Here is a 26595-nt window from a genome sequence, read left to right on the forward strand (position 1 = left end):
CTTTGGAAATTGATGATGAAGATAAGGGTATTTTAGTCATTTCATTTGGAGAAAAAATTATATTTTCATGCCCACTTGCACCACACTCGCGTGCACTGCACAACCGGTTAGAATACACAGAAAAGTTAACAATGCACATTACTCTATCAACCACAGGGGGGTTATGTGGTGATTTTTGAAAGTTAGGGGGTAATCCGCACATGGCCTACAACATAGGGGGTAAAGTGAAGTTTGCCCATATACATATATATATATATATATATAGAGAGAGAGAGAGAGAGAGGATATAGCAGCAGAGCAGCAGGTTGTTTAGGGTGGGTGTTGTTCGTAAAAAGAGTTTTGAGTTGAAGGGGGAACAAGAGGAGTTGATTGGGGCCGGGACAAGAAAGTTATGATCTGGGATTTAACGAGGCCAGGGAAGAAGAGGGACAGGAGGATACAATTACAATCACAGTTAGAATCAAAACCAAAAGTATCAAAAGAAGAAAAAGAAAAAGAATGGTAAAGTGTTACACTGTGAGGTGGGTGTTGGTGCTGGGGTTTCTAACGGCGTCGTTGCTGGTGTTGCCACCAATTCTTCCTCCTCTGCTGCCACCACAAATGATGTTGATGCTGTTTCCGGTAGGGATAATGCTCCTTCTCATGTTCTTGGCCTTCTCTCCTCCCGATGCCAATGCCAACATTCTCCTTTTTACTACTCTCTGACAAATATATATACGTTTGTCTCCCATCCCATTTCTATTGCTATTAACAACTTCATTGTTTCGCCTTCAAACATTCACATCTCAATACAATGTTGCTCCTTTCATTTTTCTTCTATGTTGTCTATTCATTTTATGCTTTGAGCCTTTTAACCAAACAAAAAATCTTTGAGTTTAAATTTTATCAATTCAAATTTTAATTTATTTTTATTCTAAATTATTTATCTATATTTGTTAAATAAATTTGTCAAAAAACATGTAAGTAGTTATTAAACTCAATGAAAACGATTATTTTAGACATTTGTTTTATACATTTATTGAATTTAATGATTAAAATATTTTTTTTCATTAATTTTATTTAATAGAAATAGGCGAATGGTTTATATTGAAAATAAATGAAAATATTAGGATTTAAATTGATAAAATAAAAAATTCAAAATTAAATTTACTTGTGACAAAGCTCAAATCTTTAATTTTTCCTTTTTTTTATACATATAATTTTTTTTTAATGACTAAAATACCTTTAATTTTTCTCAATTTGGGGATTAAATTTCTCTATTTTCAAGATGAAATTCTCCATTCTGGGGTTGAAATTTGTTGGTTTGGGAAGTAATTTTAGAGTATTAGATTAAAATTTCTCATTTCTCAAAACTATATTTTTTTTTCAATTGGGTTTAATTCATTTAGGCTATAGGTTCTATCGCAGGATTATGAACTTTGAAGTGGAGATTGCACTTAAGAAAATGAAATCAAATAAGGCTTTAGGACCCGATGATATCCCTATTGAAGCGTGGAAGTGTTTGGGTAAAAAGCGGATGGCTTGGTTGACTAGGTTGTTTAGCAAAATTTTGTTGACTAGGAACATTCCAGATGAGTGGAGGAAAGGGTATTTTAGTACCAATCTATAAGAATAAAAGAGATGTTCAGAATTGCAACAACTATAGAGACATCAAGCCAATGTGACATATAATGAAAGTGTGGAAGAGGGTGATGGAACGCCAATTGCGAGATACAACAGACGTGTCAGAGAATCAATTTGGGTTTATGCTTGGCAGGTCAACAATGAAAGCGATTTATCTTTTGAGAAGAGTAATATAAAAGTACAGAGAAAAGAAAAAAGAAATTCATATGGTATTTATCGACCTTGAGAAGGCATATGATAGAGTGCCTCGAGATATAATATGGTGGGTGTTAGAGAAGAAAGAGATGACAAAAGGTTACATTGATGTGATTAGGGATATGTAAGAAGGGGTGGTGACCAATATTAGATCGCCTGCTTGAGAGACAGATGAATTCCCTATCACTGTAGGGTTACACTAAGGATCTATCTTAAGTCCTTATCTTTTTGCTTTAGTTATGGATGAGTTGACAAGAAATATTCAGGATGACATGTCATAGTGTATGCTTTTTGCAGACGATATTATGCTAATGGATGAGACTAGAGAAGGAGTCAACACAAAGCTGGAGATTTGGAGAAAAGCTCTTGAATCTAAAGGATTCCGGATAAGCAAAACTATGATAGAGTACATGGAGTGTAAATTTAGTAATAGTAACAATGAAAGCAGAGGAGAAGTGAAGATTGAGAACCAAGAACTGCCTAAGAGTGAACATTTTCGTTATTTAGGGTTGATTATCACAACAGTGGGGGAGATTGATGCAGATGTGGCCCATAGGATAAGGCGGGATGGTGTAAGTGGAGAAGCGCGTCTGGGGCACTGTGCGATAAATAAATACCCACTAGACTAAAAGATAAGTTCTATAGAACGACTATTAGACCAGCAATATTGTATGGGACGAAGTGTTGGGCAACCAAGAAATAACATGTAAATAAGATAAGCGTGACTGAGATGAGGATGCTCAGGTGGATGTGTGGCAAGACTAGACAAGAAAAAATTAGGAATGAGTGTATTCGGGAATGGGTAGGAGTGGCACCGATAGAAGATAAGTTAAGAGAGAATCGATTGAAATGGTTTGGTCACATTCAACAAAGACCAACAGAGGCAGTAGTGAAGTGATGCGATGCTGTAACGGTAGATGTGAGTGTTAGGGGACGAGGTAGGCCTAGATTAATGTTGGCTAGCGTTGTAAATAGAGATACAGATCTACTTAATTTGACTAACGAAATGGCCTTTGATAGAGCTGCGTGGAGAAGCCAACTCCATTTGATGGGACTTAAGGCTTAGTTTGGTTTGGTTTGGTTTGGTTTGAGTTAAATTCATTATATTCTCTTATGATTTGAGACTTGAGCACTATATCCTCTATGGTTCAAATATAGTCCGAAAGCGTCCATGTGAATTTGGACTAAAGTACTATTGTTAGTTTTTCCATCAAAACTAACAAAATGTATATTACACTCATCATTTTTTTGGGTGCTTTTGGTTTTTTGAAAAATTAAAGTGAAATTAATACAATAAAAAGATAATTTTACTTGCATTTTTTTTCCAAATCTAAACTAAGATTAATATGTTAATTAAAAAAATAAAATAAATTAAAAATCTAATTAAAAATTGATCTAAAATATAAAATATATTTAAGAATTGATTTAAAATATAATTAAATATGAATATATAATTAAGAATTGAACTAAAATATAAATAATTTAAAATTAGGTTAATATGTTAGGAATTATAATAAATAATTAAGAATTTAAGGTTAACAGTGATCTAAAATATAAGTAAATTAAAATTAAAATAAATAATTAAGAATTTATAATTAATTGTGATTTAATTGAACTAATATTAGACATTATAAATTGTGTATATGAGAGAGGAGAAAGAAAGAAAATAAAAAAAAAAATAAAAAAATATAGAGTTTGAGGGTATTATAGTCATTTTACATGTATAGTTAACGGTATTAACGGTTTCACTTTGGTCCAAAATCACATTGGGACTTTCTAGCTATATTTAAGAGGTAAAGTGCTCTGACCCCAAATCACAAGAAGATAAAATAAATTTTTCCCTTTTGAATTTTATGATTAAATTTCATAGTTTTTGGGATGAAATTTTTCTTTTTCTTAAAACTAAGAAATTTCTCAATTTGTAAAATTCAAAATTTTAGGATGAAATTTAAATTTTTATTACAGATTATCAATTTAGGATTAAATTTATCAATTTTGGGCATTAAAATTTCTTTTTGGAGTGAAAATTTGTCAGTATTGGTTGTAATTTTAAAGTATATGGTTGAAATTTCTCATTTTTACAAAACTAGGCAAATTTTCACTGTTGTGAAACCAAAATTTTTTAGATGAAATTTCATAATTTTGTCACAATTTCTTGTCATGGGATTAAATTTCCCATCACAATTCTTATTTTAGAGATTAAATTTCTTAGTTTTTGACTGAATTTTCTTAGTTTTGGCATGTAATTTCATTGATTTAGGTTGAAAGTTTTGTGAAACTAAGAATTTTGGGACGCAATCTTACAATTTCATTTCAAATTTTTGGATGAATTTTCTTAGGCTTGGATTAGTTTTTCTCATTTGAGATAAGATATTTCTCAATTCTTAAAACAGGCTTAGTTGTTCCATACACTATTTGTGTTAGGCAACAGCTAGCTGCGTTATTTTTGGTTTGAAAAGTGTTAACTTTTTAGTTTTTTTTTTTTTTCAAAAAAATTGTCCTTTTGTGTATAAAACATGTGAGAGATGATGTAATCCAAAATAAGTTAAAAGCTAAAAGTTAGCTTTTTATTGGCTTCCCAAATGACACTTTGTCGTCTTGAATCTCAAAATACTAATAATTCAATAAATTGTTTGACTAAAATCTTGACAAAATTGGTTCTCTAACTCTCCCCAGATTTATTTGCTTTCCATTGCAGCTGATTGTTGACCCATTCAGGAATTAAAAGCATTTTTTGTTTTTCTAATCAAACTTAAGTAAACTTCTTTCAATTTGAGTTCAACATTCAATTAGGTATGTCTCGTTTGAAAGTTGACTGTCTCTTCTATGTGAGCAACTCTTTTCATCACATGGTTTAATCTTGAAGCACACCTCTGAAATTTACAAATAACTTAAAAGCCAGAAACAACTAGAATAGCTTCTAAGCAGTGCATCCTCAACTCCTTCACCTTGCATAAAACATCCCAACTATTCACATAATTATATGGAAATACAAAATTTGACTACTACTTAACAGAATAGAACAGTTCAGCAAAAAAGTGTGTTCCTAAATTGCATATCCTCCTCCTACAACAAACCTCAATTGCTTCAACATGGCCATCAATCAAATCCATCCAGCAAAGTGGTGAACTTGTCACATCTGATTATCAATTATATCCCGCGTCATCTGTGTTGGGATGAGTCCTTCGATTCGGATTGCATCTTTATTTGGATCTGGACTGATGAAATACAATGTTGGCAACCCCCGGACCTGGAACATAACAATATTTTACTACAGTGTCTTTCTACTTTCAAAATTCCAGTTCTAAGTCCTAAAGGAACCTAGACAAGTAAGATATTTGTGGAGGCTCCTCCATTCAACACAATAAGAGTAATTTCCTGGAGAGATCAATCCCATTACCTTATCTTTACCCAAGAGGTTCTGTAGTAATAGTTTTAAACAATAACAACTTCTCTATGATCCAAGTTCAAAAATTCTATATAAAATATTAGATGCCATCACAGGCTCAAAATGTATTTGAAAATTGCACTTACCAACAGAGTATGAGTTTTCTGCCAATAAATAATATTGACAAGGACAAACAGAGCCAAAGGCTAACCTGCATGTCACGCGTAAATTCATATTCATCATTCGTGTCAACCTTCACAATTAATGCATTGCTCTCATACTCTACAGCAAGCTGTGGGATAAATTTAAAGTAAAACGATATAAAAGAGATTTGCAAAAACCATGAATTCAACTAATCGGCTTCAAGAAAATTAGGTTCCACTTGGTCATTTAGAATACTTTGCACTTAGATCGAATAGATTCGGAAAATAGTTACATAACACTTAAATTATGTTGGTTAACGACCAAATTCAATGGTTCACCAAAAAAAATAAAAAAATAAAAAAAACAAAAATCTCCTTTTCTCTTTATTTCTCGGTTAAGGCTTTGGGTGTTGGTTGGTGGTGTAGAAAGTAGTTTTCCAAAGTAAGGTGGACTTACACGCTTCAGCCTTGTAACATTATGCATATCCATCAATAATTAATGAACAATCCAACAAGCACCTATAAGCTTCTCTCCCATTAATTCCGTCAAAACAATGAATACTAATCAAACATCAATGGAGCTAAGGCATTTCAATTGTTTTAGAAAGAGTCGACTCGGGCGGTGTTTTGATAATGGATTTGCATAGGGATTTGGAAAGGAAAAAGAAGAGGTGAGTGAAATGAAGAAAAAATTTAGCTTATATTTCATTCACATTTCCCGTGCCTTTTCCTTTCCCTTTCCAAATCTCTATCAAAATCCATGATCCAAACATAGCTTGAAAGAAAATTATTTGCAAGTTGTTTCCACTATCAACGAGATATACCTTACTTATGCCAGCTACTACTTGTTTAGCTGAATTTTTTCCCATCTAAAATCATATTCAATATCAAAATATATGGTTAATTTTAAAAATAATAATAATAATATTATGCAGGAAGTTCTATCGAACTGGACTTACTATTACTTATGTGATGATGATTGTCACTTTGGTGGAACTTTAATTGCAACAAATGGAGCACAAGGAAAAAGTGGATTTAACAAAACACTCAAAACTTACTGATTGAATTTAGAATTAAAAATGATGCAAGTAAGCAAGAAGGGCATAAACCAATTTAAGAAAAAAGAAAAAAAAAAAGCCTCAAAATACAGAGAAAAGCAAACTGTCCTTGGGCATAAGCACTCATTTTGAAGACGATCATACACCACCCAACCTTGTAGAAAACCCCTCATTCTATCAATAAGAGAACAATCAATGGCAAAGTTGTTAGACAATCTTCACTGTATTTGAAAAATAAATTATGTTTGTGTACTTAACAACAAACGAAATTCATAAGAAATAAAAGAAATGAGAGAATTTGTTTGATTACAAAAATCAAACCAAAAAATAAAATAAAATAAATAAAATAGGTTTTTATTTTGTTACAAAAATAAAATGAAAATCTAAAACAGGAAAATAATAAAACAGAAAATAAATTAATTACTTACCAAATAATTTCTTGAACAAATTTTCTGATCAAGTCCAATGTTTAACACTGTGTCCTTAAGACAAATTCGTCCTCTCCACGGTGCTTTCAAAATGTGGACGTCTATCTCCCAGGATAAAATGATCAACAACGAATAAATGCAGCACCTACAATTTATTCACACAATGAACACACTTAGTGTATATACTCTTTCTCACAGAAAATTAATGGAACTAATGCAGCAAAATGCAGAGATGAATTGTAGCAGAGAAGAACGAAAATTGGAATGAAAGCATCAAATCAGGGCTGCCTATTTATAGATGTAGTGGTAGCTGTACAAATTTGAATGAACAGTTATGAAACCTGTTCGAACAGATCTGGTTTGAATTTCAAACAGACAAACTGTTTTGGGCTTGAATCTGAACAGATTCGGATCTGTTTGGAGAGTGAACCTGTACAGAAAATTCTGAAGAGGTGCAACAATTTTGAATTCAAAAAATTGAAATTTAAACTGGACAGATTTTATTTTACTAAAAAATAAAATTGAATTCAAATGTTTTTGGCCCAAAAAAATTAGTATTGGGCCGGACAAGCCCAACCCAATCTCACACCATGCACCCACGCCCAAGCCCAGGCCCAGGCCCAGCCCGCCAGACTGACTGGACGGACGAACAGCCGGCGGCGGCGGCGCGCGTGTGGTTATTTTTGGGTCCAATTGGTCTAGTCCAATTTGCCCATAACCTCTCCTTTCTACAAACTTGGGGTGTCCCTTTGGGCCCTCCCCAAGTTATAATTCCAAGCTTTATAAACCCATAAATTTCTTTCCACCAAACCAATGTGGGACAAGCCTTTTATTCAAACCTTTAAGGATTTTCCACCAAAACTCCATTTCCATGGAGCACACTTTGGCTTCAATTTTCCATTCACCCGATAATGGTTTTGAACAACCAAATATACCACGTGAATCACAATGCGGCATAGAACGCGTTACCACTTAGACCCACGAAATTCGACACATGGGTCCGACCTAAAAATTAGACCAAAGTTTAGAAAAAATTCTGTTTTTTTCAAATTTTTTCAAAAATCATTTCTAACAATCCCCCACCTGAATGGAATTTGATGGCAACGGAAATGCAACAATATACAGAATTTGTCGAAAAAGTATGAACCGGAAATATCTTGCATCAGGATAGATAACTTTCGGTCTTGAACCTTCCCTAGTAATAACCTATCGGACTTACTAGCTAACCAATAGACGAGATAAATTGTTCAGCCATTTGTGTAAGCCCAGACAATAGATTTCACACAAAATATCTTCTGACACATCGTGGTTCTCACGGTTGTGTTCATTTTGGACTTGAACGCTTCTGGTTTTCATGAGTGCTTCTAGAGAATTTAGCCTCTTGATTATCATAGAACCGGCCCTAGTTCGACACTCATATAGGTGATTCTTATTATGAGTATCTCTTATACTCGTCTTGATTTTATGCCTAAATCAAGATATAAGTAATCATTAAAAGCTAAGCTTATCCTTAGACCGCTGCATACAACACATGTTGCAGATATCACTCTCACCATAGGAATGGGTAAGGAATTTTAATGGATCCACAATATTCTCTTTAGATTTTATATAATCTATTGAGATTATTCCATTTGAGGGCAATTGTCTTACAGTATTATGTTGACGACGAATATGTCGTGACTTACCATTATACATATGATTCTGTGCCATGCCTATTGCAGATTGACTATCACAATGAATACAAATAACTGGCACAGGTTTTGTTCTAAGAAGTGACGAAGCCATTCTGCTTCTTCTCCTACTTTGTCTAAAGCAATGAATTCAGATTCCATTGTGGATTGGGCGAAGCATGTTTGTTTCTTGGATTTCCAAGAAATAGCAGCACCTCCCAGAGTGAAGACATATCCACTAGTGGGTTTTGAATCTTTAGTATCCGATATCCAATTGGCATCACAATAACCTTCGAGTACTGCTGGATATCGAGTAAATTTCAAACCATGATCACAAGTAAATCTTAGATATCTAAGAACCCGAATGATCGCTTTCCAATGGTCTTCTCCAGGGTTACTAGTGTACCTACTCAATTTACTGACTGCATAAGCTATGTCAGAACGAGTACAATTCAGTAGGTACATTAGACTTCCAATGATTTTGGAGTATTTTAACTGAGACACCACATCACCTCTATTTTTTGATAAATAAAGACTGATGTCTACAGATGTTCTAACTACATTCATATCATCATTGATAAATTTACCAAGAATTTTCTCAATATAATGCGATTGAGATAATGCATATTCGTCAGATGTTTTAGTAATTTTCATTCCTAATATTACATCTGCGACCCTCATAATTTTCATATCAAATCTTTTGTTCAGCATTTGCTTAGTTGATTTGATTATGTTTTGACTGCTTCCAATGATAAGCATGTCATCCACATAAAGACAAACTATGACATATCCTTGGTCAGTGTTTTTAACATAGACGCCCTTGTCATATTCGTTTATCTTAAACCCATTAGTAAGCATAGCATGATCAAATTTTTCATGCCATTGCCTAGGTGCTTGTTTTAATCCATAAAGAGATTTTACTAGCCGACAAACTTTCTTTTCTTGCCCTGGCACTACAACCCCTTCGGGTTGCTCAATATAGATCTCTTCATTTAGATCACCGTTTAAGAAAGCTGTCTTAACATCCATTTGATGTATTTCTAAATTAAACAATGCTGCTATAGCAATAAGCATGCGAATAGATGTTATTCTTGTCACGGGGGAAGATGTGTCAAAATAGTCCAGACCTTCCTTTTGTCTGTAACCTTTTACTACAAGTCTTGTTTTATTCTTGTCTATTGAACCATCTGCTTTCATTTTTCTCTTGAATATCCACTTATATCCAAGAGGTTTAGAACCAAGTGGAAGATCTACAAATTCCTGAGTATGATTTTGCATAATGGATTCAATTTCATTATTAACAGACTCTTTCCAGAAAGGTGTTTCAGGACCTGTCATTGCTTCCTTAAAGCTTTAAGGTTCATTTTCTAACAGGTATGTCAGAAAATCTGGACCAAAGGATTTTGATGTTCTTGCTCTCTTACTTCGTCTTGGTTCATCATCAGTTAAATCCTGTTGTTTGAGACCATTACTAGTCTCTTGTGTTTGATTGTCATTAGTCTCTTGACTTTGTGTACAATCATAAGTTCTTTTCTGTGAACTTAATTCCTGTCCTTTCTTCTAAGGAAAGACATGTTCAAAAAACACAGAATTCCTTGACTCAATAATAGTGTTCACATTTATATCAGGTATTTCTAATTTATAAGTCAGAAACCGATATGCACTACTATTCTAAGCATAACCAATAAACACACAATCCACTACTTTTGGTCCTATCTATGTCTTTTTCGGAACAGGAACTTCTACTTTTGCCAAACACCCCCACTTTTAAGTATTTATAGGAAGGTGGTCGACCTTTTTATAATTCATAAGGAGTGCTGTTGGTTTTCTTGTGGGGTATTCTGTTAAGAACATAATTAGTAAACAATATTGCTTTCCCCCACAAGTTTTGCGGTAAGCCTAAACTTAAGACAGATTCGTCCTCTCCACGGTGCTTTCAAAATGTGGACGTCTATCTCCCAAGATAAAATGATCAACAACGAATAAATGCAGCACTACAATTTATTCGCACAACGAACACATTTAGTGTATATACTCTTTCTCACAGAAAATTAATGGAACTAATGCAGCAAAATGTAGAGATGAATTGCATCAGAGAAGAACGAAAATTGGAATGAAAACATCAAATAAGGGTTGCCTATTTATAGATGAAGTGGTGGCTGTACAGAATTGAATGAACAGGTATAAAACTTGTTCAGACAGATCTGGTTTGAATTTCAAACAGATAAACTGTTTGGGTTTGAATCTGAACAAATTCGGATTTGTTTGGACAGTGAACCTGTACAGAAAATTCTGAAGAAATGCAATAATTTTGAATTCAAAAAATTAAAATTTAAACTAGACAGATTTTATTTTACCAAAAAATAAAATTGAATTCAAATGTTTTTGGCCCGAAAAGATTAGTATTGGGCCGGACAAGCCCAACTCAACCTCACACCCGCGCCCAAGCCCAAGCCCAGCCCGCCCAACCGACTGGCGGCGCGCATGTGGCTATTTTTGGGTCTAGCCCAATTTGCCCATAACTTCTCCCTTCTACAAACTTGGGATGCCCCTTGGGGCCCTCCCCAAGTTATAATTCCAAGCTTTATAAACTCACAAATTTCTTTCTACCAAAACAATGTAGGACAAGGCTTTTATTCAAACATTTAAGGATTTTCCACCAAAACTCCATTTCCATAGAGCACACTTTGGCTTCAATTTCCCATTCATCCGATAATGATTTTGAGCAACCAAATATACCACATGAATCACAACACGACATAGAACACGTAACCACTTAGACCCACGAAATTCGACGCATGGGTCCCACCTAAAAATTAGACCAAAATTTAGAAAAAATTCTGTTTTTTCCAGATTTTTTCAAAAACCATTTCTCACAAGAGTTACAACTCATTCTTCTGAGGACTACTGTGTATATTTCAATGCAGAGATTTCTTAAAGAAAACATTTCATTTACATTAAAATATGAGCATATGAATGCTCAAAGTTGTGCATGAAATATCATTGATTGGATTGATATTTTTTTTATGAAAAATGCCTAAGATAGTTGCGATAACTCACCCAAGAGTCAACTTGGGGAAAACGGGAAATTTCAACTGGCATCTAGTGATGTGTGGCATTTGGTGGGGCCACCCCAACCCATTATGTAGTGTCATCATCTTAGGTGGGAAGCGTGGTGCAAACCGAATTGATGCAGCTGGGTTCGACCAAAACAAAAAAGGAGGTCGGTTGGGTCTTTGGCATTTCATTTTAAAACATACACTCTATCTCTAACCTCTAAACTCTCTCAAAAGAGGCTTTCCACTTGTGATTTCAATTTTCCCTATGAACTCTATAATCAATCAATGGCCTTTCATTCTCAAAATTTCCTAACATACCTGAAGACAACGATTCTTCAAGCCATCATTTAGATCCCCACACTATACAAAGGTTGGGGATGCCCAATACATCCTGGTGCAGAGCAGCCACGATGAAGATATCCTACTACACGAATCGGAGAAACATCTCCCAAGGCTTGCTTTAGAGGGCGAGTAATGTTACAATGACCATCTCCTTTTAGTACATTTTATTTACGATCTGATGTGGCACACAAATTAGTTGGATATTAATGACATTCGTGTAGGGCCATTGTTGTCATTACTATCCAAATAATGTGTGTGCTACATCAGATGATAAATAAAAATGTCGTAAAAAAAAATAGTCATTGTAGGATTAGTCTTAGAGGGCATGGTAAGGGTTAGAATGACTCATTTTGATTTTTCTCTTTATCAGGATGTGTATGCGCTTTGCGTGTTGTTTGTCCCTTGAAAATTTGGAATATGCATGCATTCAAACATGATATCGTCTCGCTTGTGCAATGTGTGCGTTCTAGGTGTTTGTGAAAATGTTTAGCTTGTGATATGGTTGAGTGCTAATGCCATGCTCATGTTAGTACATTTGCTAAGAGATCAATTACGAATGAAATTGCTGATGCATATGCCATGGGCACACTTAGGAAATGATGTTGATAATCATGTTATTAATATGATAATGGATTGCGCTCACCAAATTTTCATGCAAATGCCTCAACTAATTCTCCTTTGTTTATCTAGTCCAAGGATCGTCCATGGAAGCTTAAGGCTTTGGCCCATCACAAGATATATGTAGAGGTGGTTTGGGAACTTACCACAGGAGGCCTAAATGCACGTGATCAATGTCGGATTGGGTGATTTGGTTCAACTTGTAGTGCTCACCAACAAGGACCAAATTCAATTGGTCTACGAACACCTTTCACTTCCCCTTTTCCAAGATGACATTAGCTCCATACGACTTTGCTATAATCATTGGGATATGGGTAGCTAGAGAATCTATCCTTGCCAACCTCGACATTCATACAAATCCTGAGGCTTTAAAGTTCTATCTAGGTGAGGTGCCACCAATGAATGACGTAGATTCGGTAAAGCATTCTTGGTTTTCGGAGAACTTTGAGAATTATGTATGCACCGATGACTAAGACTTTGAGATTGTGGCTTGGGCCTTCTTGTTATATCTCTTTGGCAGTACCAACTTTGCCAATTTGAACAACAAAGTGCATCTCCAATACCTCTTGGCTATGAAAGACATGAGAACAATTTAAAATTATGATAGGAGCGATGCAAGACTGGCAATACTCTATGGCTACCTAGGTGCCGTTTCTTGGAACAAAACTCACAGCAAAGGTGGATGCTGATGGGTTTGGGAGGTAAAGGTTTAACAAGCTCTTATTTCCCTCTCTTTGTCACTCATGACGGGACAAATGATGTTTCCCTTTTTGACACAAATTTGGAGCTATGAATGCTTGGGAATGTTAGCTCCCCATAACTTGCATGACAACCCTCGCATTATCCCCTGGGGTTTAATCCAAAGAGCACATGGAAAGAAAGGAGGGTGCTTATGATTTTGCGAAATTCAAGAAGTTAACTTTGAACAAGGTATTTGCTTCCCCAAATTTTTTTTTTCTTTTTTTTTTGATTGGCACCGGGGTGTCCAGATTAAACCCTGATTAATTCCCAAGGGTGCACAGGCCCTCGATAAAAAGTTTTCCGCAAGTGCACCACGGTTAATTCAAGGATTTTCTCCCAATTCGATAGCCCCAAAGAATTGTTAGCACCTAAGAGGTTCCGATCCCTAAACCTTTGAGCAAGCACATCCCCAAGACCTAAGACCTAGCCACTAGGCCAACCCCTTGGGGTTTATTCCCTACCCTAATTTACAAAATAAAAAATAAATAATTATTTAATTATTTATTTTTCAAGTTGAAGCAAAGATTTTGTCTCATTTTTAGGTGAACTTGCATCCTTGGGTGAAAGCTGAGAGGTACATATCGGGGAGACCTACTGAGTAGCAAAGAGGTTGCTCCAATGTAAATTTTGTTGGAGGAGCCTTTTCGTAGGGAATGGTGTTTGGGTAAGTGCTTGGTTTGCCAATCTATGAGTTTGGATGAGTTCAAAGTTCCTTCTTCCCTTTGGCGTTGATGTGCTTTAGGTGGTGTTTGATAAAGCTAAAAATTGGAAATTGAAAATTAAGTATTGAAAACTAATTGTTGAATATTTTAATCTAAAAAACTATTTGATAAAAATTTAAGTGCTGAACCAAAACAAGTTATTTGATATGTACCAAGATTAAATTTGAAATTTATTAATTTTAAATTGTATTTTTCAATTTTTATATTGTGATAGTGAGTTGGTGGTGGTGGTGGTGGTGGTGGTGGAGGAGGAGGCGGCAACGTTAGCTATGGCACCAATGACAATGGTGGTGGAGATATAGGGATAGTGGTTGTGGTGATCGTAGAAGGGTGATGTTATGAAAATAAAGGGGGTTGCGGTGGCATTGTAATGATGGTGGCTATGGCAATGGTGGCAATGCTTGTGGAGGTGAAGGGTTATAGTAGTTGTTGTAGTGGTCGAATAATGGCAGTGGTGACTGTGGTGATGATAGTGTGGCAGCGGTAGTGAAATGGTGGTGGTGCTTAGTAGTAGTGGTAGTGGCAGTGGCATAATGGTAATAGTGGTAGTGGCGGTGGCGGTGGTAGTGGAGCGTTGGTGGTGGTGGTAGTAAGTTTATAATAGTATATGTCAACGCTTATGTTTAGTATTTATAAATTCAATTAGAATTAAGTTAATTCCATACCACTTAAAATTTTCTTAACTTTTAGCTTACATTTTAAGAGTCATTTAAATTTTTAAGTGATATTAATTGTGGTTATCAAATGAGCTTTATTGATTTTCACTTAATACATTCAATTTTAAGTGCAGAATTAGGTTATCAAACACACCAACTTAAAATGAGTGAATTGGATTGAACTTTGAGTGGATATCTGGTGAAGGAGTACCTAGAAGATGGCATGGACTATGGTGCTTTTGAAATAAGTTAAATAAGTTATCACATGTGCCAAAATTATCCCTTGCCAAACCTACCTAGGCTCCCCTAGGATGTGGTCATAGCCTAGAGCAGGAAATGGAAGAGATTTGGTTCCACATTCTCAAAGATCAAAAGTTTCCTTCCCGCTAGGCATAAGACAAGGGAATTCTATGTCCTCATTTTGGCTTGTATTCTTCCATTCCCTGGTTAATTCACCCCTAAATATATGTACTTTGCAATCATATGGAGATGTGTTACAATTTAATCACCCCTCAAAGCAGTGTTTTTAAAGGTTCAAGGCACACCAAGGCACTGAAGGTCTCTTGGGGCTTAGGCGCAAGGCGACGCGTGGGCTTTATTGAAGCAAGGTGTTAGTAAAAAATAAATAAATTAACATAGACTAAAGATTCATAATGTAATGTGTGATGTCATGAATTAATTATTTGTAATTTTTTCCAAACAGAGACTCAAAACAAAGACACTGACATATTTGAAAAAAAAAAAAAAAAAAAAAATTAAAAAAAATAGAAAAAAGAGAAGAAAGAGAAAAAGAAGAAGAAAAAGAAGACGTGCTTGCTTGTACAAACTGTTGCTATTCTCATTTTTGCATTATTCCATGTGTGAAGCCAAAAAAAAAAAGACAGGAAAAAAAAAACCAAGCCCAGCAGCAAACGACGACGAAGAAGAAGAAGAAGAAGAAGAAGAAGAAGAACTTTGCCCAACAGGGGAGAGAGAGAGAGAGAGAGAGAGAGAGAGAGAGAGAGACTGAGTTGAAGAAGCAGAAAAAAAAATAGAGAGCAAAGAAGAAGAAGAATAAGAGAGAGAGTTGAGACTCGAAGTCGAAGAAACAAAAATAAAAAAATAAAAAACAAAGAGCAAAGTCGAAGAAGAAGAAGAAGAAGAAGAAGAAGAGAAGAAGAAATCACCTGGTCCCAAATGAGTCGAAGGGAAGAGAGAGAGAGAGAGAGAGAGAGAGAGAGAGCAAGCTTTTGAGCAAATACGAATGGAGATTAGGGCATTTCGATCGATTTGGGGCTGGGTACTCTCGCATATAGCTCAGAGTTGTAATACTCTGTAATTCAAACCTTTAAAAGCACGATTTGAGCCATTAGATTCATTCAGAGATCCAAAAACAAAAGTCACGCCTAGGCGTGCGACTTGTGCCTTTTCTCGCCTCGACAAGTCACGCATAAGGCACACGCCTCTTTCAAGTCGCCTCGCCTTGGGTACCTGCAAGCGCAATTGTTATGCCTCGCTGCGCCTTCACAACACTGCCTCAAAGATTGAACCACCATTCAAAATAGCCCAAGTTGATGATACAATCTCTCACTTCCTCTTCTAGCACTCAAAGTGTGAGTTGCGAAAGAGGTGAGTTCATTACCTTTGTATGTTTTTGCATGCCCTGCTTATGCACTAATAGTTGTTAACATTTCTCTAGACCACTAATGAAGGGGGTGGTTTAGATGGAGTTCCCCCTCATGCCCTTGGCACATCCTATGGTGTGGCACCACTTAGGTGGCAACCTACAAAGGAGTGCCCACTTCTAGCAGATTCATGGAAAAGAAGTCAAGTGCTACAAAATCTGATGATGCATTTCATCCTTCCCAGAGATGCCCAAGCAAAAATAAATAAATAAGTGAAGAGTGTGTCCCTCCTTCCCTCCCTGCCTCCCTGATATGCATTTATTAATGTTAGTCCCATTACCTCGAACTTAGAGTGAAAAAATAAAGTAACAATTTAAGATTATAGATAACATTACTTTGTTTTTAATATTATTAATGCATGTTCTACTCCTAGTTGTTATTGGGACCAAAAGGTTCTCAATTAAAAGGCTACTAAGTGTAATCAATGAAGGGAATAAATAAGTGAAGCATGTGTTCCTCTCTCTCTCTCTCTTTCTAGCACGTGCCTTTGAATGTTTGTGAAAATCTATTCTTTTTGCTTAGCCATGATGCATGGATGTTTGTATTTGATATTCAAAATTTGTTTTTGAGTCGTGATTTGCGTAAGGATTGGTTCAAGACGTCAAAAGGATGAGTATGTGCTCATTTAGGGAAAATGGATCATCAAAAACTGAAGAAAACATTGCATAGTGTTTCATCAAGTAGTGCACGCCACATGATGGAGCCATCGAATGGCTTAGTGCCATTTGATGTGCCCATTGAATGTTATGGCGCCATTCAGTGTCAGGGGTCCTAATTTTGCAACAAATTGCCAATCTTGGTTTCCAAAGCTTTATATAAAACACCATTTGCCTGTGGAGAACTTTGTCCCACCATTAAAGAAGTTTAATAGTGCACTCCTCTTGACTTAGTAATTCTTCTCATTCCCCTATTGAACCATGCTAAACTACTAATGAAACTCTGTAGATTGGGTAAAAAAAGGGACTTGGTCTTTTATGCATACCGGTGAGTTGTTTGTTTTTTTAAAGCTCATAGACAAGTTATGTCCTCTAGCTGTTTTTTCTGATTTCCCTTACCAACACTATTGTCAAAATGCCCTACATATGTGCTTGCTTGCACATTTTCTCCTTGTTTCTAGGGGTAGACATACACTAGGCTAGGCTTGCACTATATAGTAAAAGCATATGTCTCATTCCAAACCCAACCTACTCTGACATAGGGTCCAATCTAGACATCCCAAGCCCAGCTCTAAAGAAATGTCTAAATCCCAAACCCACTACTAGAAAAAGGCCTTTTGCTACCCTATAATTTGTGACCTCTGATAATCAGTCACAAATAACTAATTTATTATTTATTTTCTTCTATTTATTTTCCCCTTTTGCCTTATATTTGCCGTAGTCCTTCACAATGATCGTTCTTTTCTTGCACGCATTCTCGCTCTGTCTCTCTCTCGATCTCATACTGGTATGAATCTCTCTCTCTCTCTCTCTCTCAATCTCACTCTCTCTGTGTCCCTCAATCTCATTCTCTCTCTCCTTAATGTTCTTCTTAATCTTGTGCTCTCTCTGTTTCTTATATTCTAAAAACACAATCAGCTTTTCGTAATTCTTTCGAACTCAATCATTGAAGGTACACACACACTCTCTCTCTCTCTTTCCTAAGTTTCTTTCTCTATTTCTTCTTGTTTTTGGATTTGAATCTACATCTAGGGTTTTGATCAAGTTCAAGGTTCTCTCTCTTGGAAGTTCTTCTCTCTGTTTCTATCTTCCTTCGTTTCTGCTTATTTTGCGATTTAAATCTGCTCCTAGGGTTTGGATCGACGAATGACTTGCGCAATATTCAAATTTGACGATTTCTATTATTCGATGAATGCAATTCAATTTTATTTCTTCATTTTGATTTTTTTTTTCCTTCCTAAGCTTGAAAATTCAGCATGTTTTTGTTTTGTCTGATCATATTTCTCCATTTGCCTCTGTTTATCTACTTAGAAATTGTCAGAAACTAGAATTGAAGAAATTGAGTTTTATTCTTGAGCTCTGTTATTAGTCCCTTAGAATGAAAATTAAGATGAGAGGCCCTTACTATGGTTTACACTCAAGTAAGGTTTACTACCTTATTCTGGTTTACTTAGATGATAAACATTAATTAGATAACCCAGTAGTGAGAAAACATGTTGTCACTACAAGGGGTGGATGAAATTTCCATTTTGAGCTTAATGTATTGAAGCCTATGATTGCAAATGCTCTTCTACATGTAAGTCCAGTTAGCTTTTTATAGATATAATTTGGAAAAGGCATATGATATATCAGACATGTAATTTAAGAACCTAGGTTCCTTTTAGGAGGCATAAAGGATGCTAGTGCATATGGTAATTAGCCACAGCTACCATGTGAAAAAATATGTATGTCCTTCTTGAAGTTTGATATTCTGTTATGTGCTTTAATTGGTGCCATGTTCATCAATGCAATTGAGTACATTGTGCACTATCACGAATTGATGGCATTTCTGACCTATGAATTGATGGCATAATGAACTATGGTAATTGATCTAACACTTCTGAATTGAATGTAGTGCTTAAGAGCCCATGTTCGAGGTTTGAAGCCTAGATGGAAGGCCTTTTCTTATTAATTTGACCAGGAAAATAATTCAAATTACTTCATGGCAAGTAACCAAAAGAAGTAATAATAAGATCTCAACTGCTTAACTAATTTATAAATGAGAGAGTCATAGTGATGTAGAACAAGTAGCCGAAGACTTCTTGGAACAATTGGACAGCCAAAAGGCAAGAAAGAAACCAAATTGAGAGCAATAGCGACACTTTTGGGACGAGCTCAGAATTGTCTCAAATTTGGTAGTTTGATCGGAAACGGCGTTTTAAATCAAAATCATCACCGCTCTCGGGGATGATGAACGGTGGATTTTAGCCAAATTCTTTCGGTTAGGCCTTCAAATTAGCGATTTTTCCGTTTTAGGAAAGTTTCGTTTTGGGAATAACTTTATTTTGGGAACTCCGTTTTTAGCGCCGTCTGTTTTGGCGGGTTTCTATTGCTTCTTAGTATGCAGATTTGGGCTTAACTCATATTTTCTATTTTTGGTAATTTTCTGTTTATTTTCGTGTCTAGCAAGGAATTATCCTAATTCCTTGTTTCCTTATTTAATTATGGTTCAATTTATTATAAATACGCATGTATGCCTTAGGACAAATCATCTTTGATGCAATATAATTCAGTTCTTGAAATTTTTTTTCCTTCCTTATGGGTTCAAGAATTTTGTTCGTCTGCTAGAACAATATCTAGCCTCGTGTGATTGTTTCTCTCTTTAATATTTACCTTTGTAATTGTTTGGAGCAGGTGATCCATTGTCTGGAAGGAGCACAGACTGGCATACCATATGAGACATCTTTCGCAGGTGATTGTTGATGTTTCAAATACTCAACCTCTTGGTTTCTTAAAATTTCAATAGTTATTTTATTTTATGAACCAATGTATTTTTCTTTCACTTGACAAACTGATGTAACATTGAGCTGTCCTAGGTCATAGTCCAACAGCTAAATGATTGTTGATGTATTTAAATAAATTTCTTCCTAATTGTTGATGATCCTTAAGTATTTCCTAGGAGGGTGTGTGAATGTATTACTTTGATCAAGTTTCAGACTTTGAATGGGCCCGAATGCTCTATTTATCAGGCATCTAAGACGTTGATCAATTTATGTTCTAGAATGTTAATGCGTGGAAATATCTGCTAGATGGTTTCAACTTAACATATCAGCGTGCTAGGCATATGCATACTACTTATATGTATTTATGAATTGCCTTGTGCAGCCATGTTAAAGGTGATAATCTTAGTGTGTTTCACTGTTATTATTTTTCTCCATGCCCATGAACATGACTGGGGTATTTAACTTCAAAGAAACTTCTTTGTTTCAGCAATTAGGCTTTAACACATTTACACTAGACTTAGTCTTGATTATTGCTGAATAGGAACCACTTACATCTCGATATAACAGCTCTGTTCCACTCAACTTTTAGAAACCCAATCCATCTTCCTTGACCATATTAAGTTTACAAGCTGCAAGATAGAGAAAAAAATGGATGTGGTCTATAACTGCCTGCCCAATTCATATTCCTATGATTATTTGATTCACGGGCTATGTGTCCAAGGGAGAACGAAAAATGGTAGGGATTTGTGTAATGAAATGAAGAAAGGGTTTATTCCAAGCAGTAAGGCATACAACTCCCTTGTGAACTCTTTGGCTCTTGATGGAGAAGTTGATGAAGAAGTGAACTTTTTGAGGGAGATGATGAAAAACCAGAGGTTTGCTGATTTGGTCACATATTGGACAGTACTTGATGAGATCTGCCAGAAACGGAGGCTTGAATAGCATTTTTTAATGAAATTTATAAATACAACATTCACATGTTTCTTTCAGTGCAAAATTTGGAACCAAACAAAAAAGGAAGATGATTTGTATATATTTAATAATTCAATGCTAAGAAAATTGTTGTTGCATTTAATTCTACTTTCATGTTAAAGCAATTTGTGTAAGCTATGCACTCCGTGTTTGTGAGGTAAATGGTGCACTGAATGCCATTCATGTGACAGAGTTGGTCATATTTCAAGGAATTCTGGTTGCAGAAAGTCAACACAACACTTTTACAACATCTAAGACATGCACTACAGTGTTAAAGAGCAACTTGATGACGTAGCTTAATATGTAGCGTTTGTAAGCATGTATGAAGAAAACTTATTTCCTCAATGACATTTTTTTATGCTTACTGAACTGTGTGAACTTTGACTATTGGGTTTAAACAGAAAAAATAAAAAACTTTCAAGGTTTTAAACTCAAAAGTTAGTAACAAGAAGGTATAGGAAAAAACATAAGGAAAAGGATAAAAAAAGGTAGAGGGCTTTGCAACTTCCTGACGAAAATCTTGATAAATGGATATATCCTTAGTGAAAATTCTGTGCTTCTGAGTTAAAACTTTAGGCTTAAGAGTGGCACTTCTCTTCTTGCTAGTTGCCACCTCTGGCTAAGATGACAGCTTTAGTGGTTCTTCCATTTATAGTTTTTACCAGCGTAGTTGGCTGACCTCTTTCATTTGTTTTTGTTTTTTTTTTTGCATCAAATTTATTTATTTTTATTATTTCAGTATTCTTATGTTTGGCACTATTTTGAGAAACTATTAAATGAGGAACACAGAGGTACGGCAATAGGGGAAGAACTGGCCAGTAATACGATAAACCAAGACTATAGGTCTTATCGCATGATTAGGAACTTTAAAGTGGAGATTACACTTAAGAAGATGAAATCAAATAAGGCTTTAGGACCCGATGATATCCCTATTGAAGCTTAGAAGTGCTTGGGTAAAAAGGGGGTTGCTTGGTTGACTAGGTTGTTTAGCAAAATTTTGTTGACTAGGAACATGCCAGATGAGTGGAAGAAGAGTATTTTAGTGCCAATATATAAGAATAAAGGAGATGTCCAGAATTGCAACAACTATAGAAGAATCAAGCTAATGTGTCATATAATGAAAGTGTGGGAGAAGGTGATGGAACGCCGATTGCGAGATATAACAGAGGTGTCAGAGAATCAATTTGGGTTTATGCCTGGCAGGTCAACAATGGAAGCGATTTATCTTTTGAGGAGAGTAATAGAAAAGTATAGAGAAAAGAAAAGAGACATTCATATGGTGTTTATCGACCTTGAGAAAGCATATGATAGAGTGTCCCGAGATATAATATGGTGGGTATTAGAGAAGAAAGGGGTGACAAAAGGTTACATTGATGTGATTAGGGACACGTATGAAGGGGTGGTGACCACTATTAGATCGCCTGCTGGAGAGACAAATTAATTTCCTATCACTGTTGGGCTACACTAAGGATCCACCTTAAGCCCTTATCTTTTTGCTTTAGTTATGGATGAGTTGACGAGAAATATCCAAGATGACGTGCCATGGTGTATGCTTTTTGCAGACGATATCATGCTAGTGGATGAGACTAGAGAAGGAGTTGACACAAAGTGGGAGATTTGGAGAAAAGCTCTTGATTCAAAAGGATTCCGGATAAGCAGAACTAAGACAGAGTACATGGAGTGTAAATTTAGTAACAGTAACAATGAAAGTAGAAGAGAATATTGAGAACCAATAACTGCCTAAGAGTGAACATTTTCGTTATTTAGGGTCGATTATCACAATAGCAGGGGAGATTGATTCGGATGTGCCCATAGGATTAAGGTGGGATGGTGTAACTGGAGAAGTGCGTCTGGGGTAATGTGCGATAAACGAATACCCACTAGCTATGAAGCACGGGTACTCCAAAAATAGTGTCGTACGAGTACCGGGTACTTACCGGGTGGTACGACAAAAGAGGGTCCAAAACGTTTGGTTCATTTGGGTACGCCATGGGTACGCTAAGGCCAATTTTTTTTTTTTCCCTGCCCTTGCAGATCAGCAATTATTATTATTATTTTTTTTTTTTTTGCGCCCTTGTAGATTAGTAATTTTGATGTTTCTCTACTGTCCTATCTGTCTGTATAAATTGTATAAGCATATCAGCAAATGATTTTAATGTTTTTAAAAAGTAATTTGAACCAAAAAAATAACAAGGCCTATAAAGGGTAGTTCTGTGTATGACTATGCATTATGTTTTTGCTTCAGATCCTCCTAGAATTTCTTTATAAAATCTTTAATCATAACAAACTTTTAAAGTTTATGCACAAAACATTAAAAATTAATACTGTATTAGTTGATTAGTAGTGGTTGGGAATGATGCAATTTTATGTATTATGCAAATTGCAATTGACAACCTGCCCCAATTGAGAATTTTTTTTCCTTTACTGTTGGCGATTAACTTTAAATCTTTCTTTGGTCTGTTGTTATTTCTTGGTCTCACCCTATAAAAATAGCAAATTGATGAGCAAAAAGAAATATTTTAAAAATAAATTATGATCACAAATTCACAGTGCATAACATGTCAAAGTAAGAGATTTCACAAATATTATTTTTAACGCTTAATGATTTTAAATTATAGGAAAATGAGTAGTTCTTTTTTTAGTTTTGATATTTAATTTTAATTTGTAGGTTGGATCCTTTAATCATAATTATATTTTTTTTAAAATATCGGCGTACCGCAGCCGTACCCGTATCGTACTTTTTTTTGACTTTTGCCGAATCGGCGTACCCAGTCGTACCCGTACCGTACTCGTACCCGCACCCATGCTTCCTTGCCCACTAGAATAAAAGATAAGTTCTATGGAATGGCTATTAGACCAGCGATGTTGTATGGGACGGAGTGTTGGGCAACAAAGAAACATGTAGATAAGATGAGTGTGGCTGAAATGAGGATGCTAAGGTGGATGTGTGGCAAGACTAGACAAGACAGAATTAGAAATGAGTGTATTCAGGAATGGGTAGGAGTAGCACCGATAGAAGATAAGTTGAGAAAGAATCAATTGAGATGGTTTGGTCACATTCAACGGAGACCAACAAAGGCAGCAGTGAAAACATGCGATGCTGTAACAGTAGAGGGGAGTGTTAGGGGATGGGATAGGCCTAGATTAACGATGGCTAACGTTATGAATAGATATATGGATCTACTTAATTTGACTAACGAAATGGCCTTTGATAGGGCCGCATGAAGAAGAAAGATTCATGTAGCCGACCCCATTTGATGGGACTTAAGGTTTGGTTTGGTTCTTATGTTTGGTATATGACCCATTTTTGCAGGTCTAAGAATGGTATGGTAGATGCTCAGTATAACTTAAACGAGCAACCAAATGAAGGTGGGCTGTTCTTTTGGTTCTTCAACTCCATTTTTCTGGGCGATGGTTTAACTATTGACTGCTAACCCAACTATGTTGTTTCAATATATGTCAGAAGGACATAGTCACCAGTCAGACAAATAAGGTTGTTGACATCTAGCATGCTATAGGTTGTCTAATTTGATGACATCCCAAAAATTGAAATTTCAGAAAAGTGCTGATATCTATGGCATATGATACAAATTAAATGGTGAAACTGGAGTGCTACAGATGCACAGGTTTGATATCCATTTTATTCTGAATCTTCCTTATCATGTGCAGGCAATTTTGCAACTGGTTTTGAATGTTATATTCTACTGAAGAAAGATGGTAAAACCATTTGTCAGACACGATGCCCTAATCTACTTATTCAAATGTATGAGCATTGTCCTTTACATTTTGTATGCTAATTTGTTGGCTGTTTTTTGGACTTTCTTTTTCAAACTTTATTCTATTTATTTAACTAAGTTTTTTTACTTTTTGTTTCTTACATCCAATACTGAATTTACCATTTTTAGGTTGGTTCTTTGCGTGTTAGGTTGATCTTTGACTTGTATTTTGGTGCACTTTTGTAGAGATTACAAGATTCTGTCTCTCATTTTATGCAATACAGTATCAGTTTCCATGCAGGGTACTAGTCCCATTTTCTTTTAGAATTGTGTATGCTAATTCTTACACAGTTACATCTTCTAGTTGGCCAGGGCCCCGGAAGTTGTGATGAAATTTGAAGTTACACATGTCCATGGTTATTCAAGTTTTTGAGTGACAGTTACAACTTCTATGTGATTAGCTTTGGGTATTAGATTGAATTATTTTTTCTCATTGTTGGCCATGGAGCACTCCCTGTGATTAGTGCAATTACTGTGCATGAGTTCTATGCTCTTATGCATCTCTTTATAGTACAAGCTTATCTCCCACATCTAGTTATCTTGTTTTTGTAGGAATATTTATATTTTTTTTACGAAGTGATATGGCCTAGTGCTTTACATGTTACTTTTTTGACAATTTTGAGGCTTATACATTGTGTCTTTAGAAGATTGGTATAATTTAGCTTAACCTATAGTGAGGTTCAGCCATGTAGGTTCAGCCATGTATATATGTAGACAGATGACGAGTAAGGAAATAAATCTAATTACATTGAACAAGGCATAGAATCCGTGATTACCTAATCATGGGATATCATTCTAGATATTCTTAAAGTATTTATTCCAACATCTTTTACTTCTTTCCTTATGTGGATTCTTGTTTTCACACTTCTGGAAATAGGTTGTCCCTTGTAGTTTTATGGTTGGTCCATTTAAGATCTTTTACATTCTTGATCATGAAATCCTACTCACACTAACTATGAAACATTTTGCAGGCCTCCTGTTTGGACCATATCTGATATAGTTCGACAAAAGCCAGATGGTATTGTTTCTGGATTACCTCAATGTATCCTACTCCCTGTTTTTCAAAATTCTTAACAGCAAAATGAGTGGGGACTGTTTTGGGTTTTCTCCAGAAGTACAACAGGGTAAAGTTCTGTACATGTTACCTGATATTCGTTTTGTTCATGTTTAGATGTATACTAAGGCCCTTCCAAATAGCCTAAGTTGACATTTCCAATGCTTGCTGTAAATTTGAATTGAACTGCCTTAAATAAATTTATGTTGCTCACCTGACATCGTGACAGGCACTGAAAGAAACATGTGAATGTTGGAAATTTTTATTAATTTCATTATTTGGCAAGGTCAATTGGTTATTGACACTTTCTGTAGCTAGCTTCTTGGATTGTGTAATTTTACAAGGAATTGCAGCTTGAATAGCATTTTTTAAGGCCTAAAATTAAAGATGATTTTGCCAAATTTCTCTCAAATAAATGGTTTGGTACTATTATTTTCAGCAGGATCTTATTTGGTAGATTTGTTTCAAAATATTCGTTGCTAGAAGCTATTATTGTACTATTTATAAAATATTATTGAAAATTATTTGCGACAGTAACAAGATGGTCGCTAATACATTGTAGGCTTTTTTTTTTTTTTTACTTTTTTGTGACGGCAAAACATCAGTCACCATAAGTAGGTTAGGAGGTCACAAATAGTTTGCGACTGTTGTTTTGCGGTTGCAAAAAGTATTTGTCACCCCCACATTCGCAACCCCCATTTGCCGTCGCATGGGCCGTCGCAAAAGGTCTTTTGCGATTGTATTTTTATTATTTGCGACGATTTATAGCGGTCGCAAAAAATACTTTTTTTAGTAGTAACCTATCCACTAAACCCAATAAACATAAACTTTTTTTATTTTTTATTTTTTTATTTTTAAATTTTGTCTTGAAGAATTATTAAATTATTTAAACCATTTTAATAATTATTTGAATTTGAAACATTAACAAAATTCAATTGTAAAATTAATATGGTCTTTTAACAAATGTTTTAATTTAAGCTCTAGAAAGAAATATATTTACACTTTTCTTTTATCTTTTTATTATTTTTCTAATTTATTTGTAACTAAACAATATAAAAAATAAAATTA

General features: G+C 35.3%; 1 protein-coding gene across 5 annotated transcripts in view; it reads right to left on the bottom strand.

Annotated features, from left to right (window-relative positions):
- Positions 1–4732: 4732 nt before the first annotated feature.
- Positions 4733–26595, bottom strand: part of LOC145788705 (uncharacterized) — a 34349-nt gene continuing 12486 nt past the window's right edge. Inside the window, exons 3-5 of one of the 5 annotated variants that reach the window (XM_082921108.1) lie at positions 6836–6980; positions 5353–5498; positions 4733–5068 (exon numbers count right to left, since the gene is read on the bottom strand). In XM_082921108.1, the coding sequence (XP_082777234.1) occupies positions 4981–5068; positions 5353–5498; positions 6836–6980 (379 nt within the window). In that variant the 3' untranslated portion in view covers positions 4733–4980. Of the gene's footprint in view, positions 6582–6835; positions 6981–26595 lie in introns of all 5 variants that reach the window. The other 4 variants (XM_082921109.1, XM_082921110.1, XR_014364610.1 and 1 more) reach the window with 4 other exon arrangements.

This window comes from Camellia sinensis, chromosome 3, assembly GCF_055761805.1.
Source record: "Camellia sinensis isolate YWXY chromosome 3, ASM5576180v1, whole genome shotgun sequence".
Classification (NCBI taxonomy): domain Eukaryota; kingdom Viridiplantae; phylum Streptophyta; class Magnoliopsida; order Ericales; family Theaceae; genus Camellia; species Camellia sinensis.